This window comes from Microtus ochrogaster, linkage group LG4, assembly GCF_000317375.1.
Source record: "Microtus ochrogaster isolate Prairie Vole_2 linkage group LG4, MicOch1.0, whole genome shotgun sequence".
Taxonomy (NCBI): Eukaryota; Metazoa; Chordata; class Mammalia; order Rodentia; family Cricetidae; genus Microtus; species Microtus ochrogaster.
In genome coordinates, this window is record NC_022030.1 from 64,810,688 (window position 1) to 64,815,615 (window position 4,928).

At 55.2% G+C, this 4,928-nt stretch overlaps 1 protein-coding gene across 1 annotated transcript; it reads right to left on the reverse strand.

The window, feature by feature from the left end:
* Nucleotides 1-1,548: 1,548 nt before the first annotated feature.
* On the reverse strand, nt 1,549-4,408 carry LOC101993931 (intestinal-type alkaline phosphatase). The gene is made up of 11 exons (XM_005361786.1): nt 4,330-4,408; nt 4,130-4,246; nt 3,901-4,016; nt 3,536-3,710; nt 3,286-3,458; nt 3,061-3,195; nt 2,907-2,979; nt 2,640-2,774; nt 2,369-2,560; nt 2,014-2,127; nt 1,549-1,913 (listed from the first exon to the last, which is right to left on the reverse strand). The coding sequence occupies exons 1-11, from the start codon at nt 4,406-4,408 to the stop codon at nt 1,549-1,551; spliced, it is 1,674 nt and encodes a 557-aa protein (XP_005361843.1).
* Nucleotides 4,409-4,928: the final 520 nt, after the last annotated feature.

Here is a 4,928-nt window from a genome sequence, read left to right on the forward strand (position 1 = left end):
TGTTTTTGTACCTTCATAAATGTACAAATAAATTTGTAATGCTGAAAAATTTGCTGGGAAGCACAGTCGATTCCACCTTTACGTAGTTCTTTCAAATGTCCACATTGGGCAGGTTAGGTAGGAGCCAAGCATGACTATACTGGGGTGGTGTTCCACAAAGTTCCCTATGCAGGTCAGAGATGGTTAGGGAGGGTCTGCACCTCCCCTCGAGCTGACCAACTCCTGCCTCTCTGTGTGTATGTGTGTGTGTGTGTGTGTGTGTGTGTGCGCGCACACACACACACACACACACATACACACACACCTGAAAAAAATAGAAAAGAGAAAAGATGACATGCTTCCAGAAACAGCCAGGGCTGGCTGGTCTAAATCCTTTTTCGAAGGCTGTTACCACAGCACTCTAGACTTCACGGCTCCTCCCCTCCTTGACACCTCTTCCTTGCCCCCCCTATGCCCTCATCCCAGCCACCCTCTCTGACTCTGTCCTTCTAATGTCCCTGATGACCACTGCCCCAGGCCCCTTGCACTGCTGTTCTGCCATTCAGGCCTTTTCTTTGTTCAGGGTTCTTGCTCAACTAGCTGTCTCCCTGGCCTGATCTCCACCATCACCCACCCCTCCCAATCTGGGCCCTGTGCTCTAGATGCTCCAGGCTTTCCTTCTCCAAAGAACCTACTAGAACGCCGGACGTGTGGCTCACACTTAAAATCCCAGCGTTTGGAAGACTACAGCAATAGAACTGCTATACATTTGAGGCCAGCTTGGGCTATGGAGTCTCAGAAAGAAGAGGAGCAAGATGAGGAGTAGGACATAGTACTAGAGGGTGGGGATGTGGCTGAGCAGGCACTAGGCTCTTGTTTGGAGCCGAGGAAAAAGAAAGCGATTCTTGGCATTGTATTGCATAACACTTTATTATTGGTTTGCCTCTCCCGGGAGAACACATAGGGGATTTCCTTAGTTCAGAAATGTTGGTGCAGCCTGAGATGATGTAGCAGTCGGTGAGGTGCAGCGCCATGAATTTCTTAGCTGGGCAGTAGACATGGGAGGGCTGAGCGACTCCAGAATCTTCTCTCTGAGGATTGGCATGGTTGGGCCATGAAGGCCTCTGCAGGAATCCAAGCTTGGTGGGGGCACCAATGGGAGGGTGCAGGCTTGGTCCTCCATAAATTTTCGTTGAGGTCCTCTTCTTTGCAAGCAGCTGGGGGCTGAAGTCAGAGAGGAGAGTCCAGACTGCCCCAGGAGAATCAGGGCTGTGTTGTCATGGTGCCTCCGGAAGGAGGAGCTCTGTGAGGTTTGAGGATGGCTGCTGGTTCGGAGGTGATTGTGCCCTTGTGAATGCTTGGGCAGGTGCCCTGGAAGCAGTCACTCTAGACTGGGATAAGGGTTGAGGCTACAAGCAGAGAGGTCCTAGGGTAGGGCCCACAGCCAGAATGCAAGGAGCACGGGATAGAGATGCAGTGGAGGGAGGGGACAATGAGAAGTTAGTGGGTGGCCAAGGTAAAGGAAGCACCAGGTTAGGGTCTAGGACCTGGTGGGTGGAGACCAGAGGACTACGCAACAACCCCCAGTAGCATCAGCACCGTTCTGGCCAGCAGCGTCAGGGCCAGCGGGGTGGTGGCTGGGCCTAGGCTACCCGCGCTGTCCCTGATAGGGATGGTGGTGGTGGTCTGGCGGGTTGTCCTGGTGGTCTGGCTAGGGGCGGTTTCACTGCTCTCGTCCTCAGGGGGCGCCAGGCCGCAGTCGGTGTAGGGCTCCAGGCAGCCTGCAAAGGCCATGACGTGCGCGATGTAATTCTGCTCCTGCACTCCATGCAGCAGGTGTGCCTGCGGACCACGCGCGAATATCGCCACATCCTCCCCGCCATGGGTCTCCGACTTCACTGGCACAGCCGCCTGCTGCTGGTATGAGGGGTCACCTGGAGGGACAAGACATTCAGCGAGAAGGTCTCTCAAGATCTCTGTGGAGTCCCCCCCACCCCCGCCCCACCCTCAGGCAAGCTGTGACATTGCACTCACTGCTTTCAGCAGCGGTGACGTTGGGTCTTTCCCCTGTACCAACGTAGCCCGGGCCATTGCCATACAGGATGGAGGTGTAGGACTTGCCGTCCAGAGCTTTGAGCGGGGCCAGCCCTGCATAGAGGAAGAGAGACACCTTGTTCTCCCAAAGACTGAAGCTTAGACGCTTCACCTTTTGTCTGCCCAGTGGTTGCTAGATTTCCACAAAGCAGGTGCCCTTTTCTGTCCATTTAACAAATAGAGAAGGGGAGGATCAGACAAAGTTCTTTACATAATTGATGCAAAACAAAACACAACAAAAAAAAAACCCAAAGAGCAACAACAACAAAAAATCCGCCACTTGTTCCCGACCTACCGAAGATGGAAGTCCCCCGAAGTGTGTATCCACCAAAGGAGAAGACGTGGGAGTGGTCAGCGGTAACTATGGTCAACGTGTCTTTCTCACTGGTGAGTTGGCTGGCTTTCTCAATGGCTGTGTCGAACATGACAGCCTCAGTCAGCGCCAGATACGCTGTGCCCAGATGGTGACCACGGTCGATTCGGCCACCTGCAGGAAACCAGTGAGCGTGAGCTCCAGCCTGTCCTTGTCCGTTGCCTCCTCTTTCCATGGGGTCCTGAAGACTCACCCTCCACAAAGAGGTAGAAGCCGTTGGGGTTCCTGCTCAGCACTCTCAGGGCTGCCTCTGCCATGTCCTTCAGAGATGGATCCATCAAAGGGTCCCGCTGAATGTCGAATTTTGTGTCTACAGGCTCAAAGAGGCCTTAGGGACAAAAGCCAAAAAATTATGGTGACCAATAAGCTTGGTAGTAGGGTCACAGTATGTGCACATACACACATGTTCAAAGGCTGCTGAACTGACGGGGTACCAGTGCAGGAAGTGTGGGGTCATTACCCATGAGGTATGTCACTGATGGATCAAGGGACTTCTGAATGAGTTCTTCACGGTTCCAAACATACTGGGAGCCCTAGAGGGGCATAAATGATTGGTAAGGCCCACAGCCCTTCCCCGGTCTCTGCTGTGCCACAATCGGTGTGCACCTCATCACCTGGTGCTTCGACAGCCATTCCTCCACCAGGTTCCGGCCATCAAGTCTGGTTCCGGTCTGGTTAACATCAGTCGGATACTCGGGGTCTGGGGTTCCTTCAGGAAACATGTATTTTCGGCCCCCACCGAGGATCACCTATGCTCAGAGAGGATCAGAGAAGGCAGACTTTAGGGCCTCTGCTTCCTTTCCAACCAGGACCCAGGGAGCTCAGGCTTTATTCCTCACATTGATGTCCATGTTGGAGACAAGCTGTGTAGCAATATCCTTGCAGCCCTCCTGCAGGGCCGAGGCAGGCATATCAGCATCCCCGTACCAGTTCCGGTTCACCGTGTGAACGTAGGTGCCGGCTGGAGAGGCGTGCTGCACCCTTGTGGTGGTCACCAGTCCTACGGCCTTTCCTGAAGACAGCAGAGGTCGGGGTGGGACATGCAGTCTCCCAGGCCCGCCCCCATCCCCGCGCCTGGCTCCAACCCACCTGCTTTCTTTGCGCGGTACATCACCGAGATGACCTCATTGCCGAAAGTGGTGTTGCACTGGTCAAACCGTGCGGCCGCGCTCACGCCAATGGTCTTGTAGTTGGTCTTGACCCCGCACAGGTAGGCTGTGGCTGTGCTGGCACTGTCTGGGACCTGCCTGTCCACACTGTAGGTCTGGAGACAGAGACATCCTCAACTGGCCTCAAAGCAGACGTCTGTTTCTTCACTCAAGCCTAGCCTGGGACCTGCTCATTATTGCCAGACCCCGAACTGGGCTCTCAGTATCCGGGGTCCTCTCTGTCATCCTTTCCCTGGGTCCTCGTCAGCCTCTCCCCACATCCCAGATATGTGGCTCAGTACTCACCTTGGACAGAGCCATGTATGGGAAGCGGTCCATGGCTAGGGGTGTCTCGGGTCCTAGATTGCCTTCCAACTGTCCCTTTAGGATCCGGGTGGCTGTCACTGTGGGCACCCCCATCCCTGAAGGCATAGAATCCGATCAGGACTGAACCCTCAGGCCCACCTGGACCCACCAGCGGCCTTAGGTTCTTCAAGTGCAAGGGCCCCAGGGTGGCCAGGCCTTGGACACTCACCGTCCCCCAGGAAGATGATGAGGTTCTTGGCTGATGTCTGGATGGGCTGCAGCTTCTTGGCAGCACTCAGAGCTTCGGCTGCCTTTTGGTTCCAGAAGGCTGGGTTCTCCTCCTCCACTGGCCAAGGGAATAGCAGAGGAAGGGTCAGACTAAAGGTTCACATGCGTGAATGGAGCAGGCATCCAGAGGAGCCTCATTACCTGGGATGACACTCAGTGACAGCTGCAACCTGAGGCCCAGCAGCAGCAGCAGCAGCAGCAGCAGCCAGGCTCCCTGCATGGCTGGGGCTGGGGGTGGGATAGCAGAGATGGAGAGCTGGGACACCAGGGCACTAACTAAGGCATAGTCTGCCTGAGCTTAAATAGGGGGAGACTTTGTTCCTAGATTAACAATCTCGTGTTCCTCCCCTGGAACCAGGTGGCCACGCTGGCTCCACCTCCATCCTGTGAACTGAACTGTACCCCTGCTTACTGGAGGAAAATGGCAGGGTGTGTCTGGTCCAGCCTGGGCCAGGGTCCTGACAGAACAAGTTCTGTGTTTTCCCCAGGTAGGGTTGGGGGGCTGTGTGGCTGCCCTCTGGGCAAGGACCCTGTGCTCCATGCTGCCAGAGAGCTCACGCTGTCCTGTACGGACACATCACCCTTGCTCCTGAGTCAGGGGGAGCAGATGTTGTTCTGGATGCGGAAGGGGAGCAGGTCTGGAAGGACTCAGCTTGGACGAGGGACTTTTATTTGCTCTCCCGAAGCCAGGAGCCACACTGCCAAAGGAGATAAGTACATGGAACACCCTGAGTCCCAAG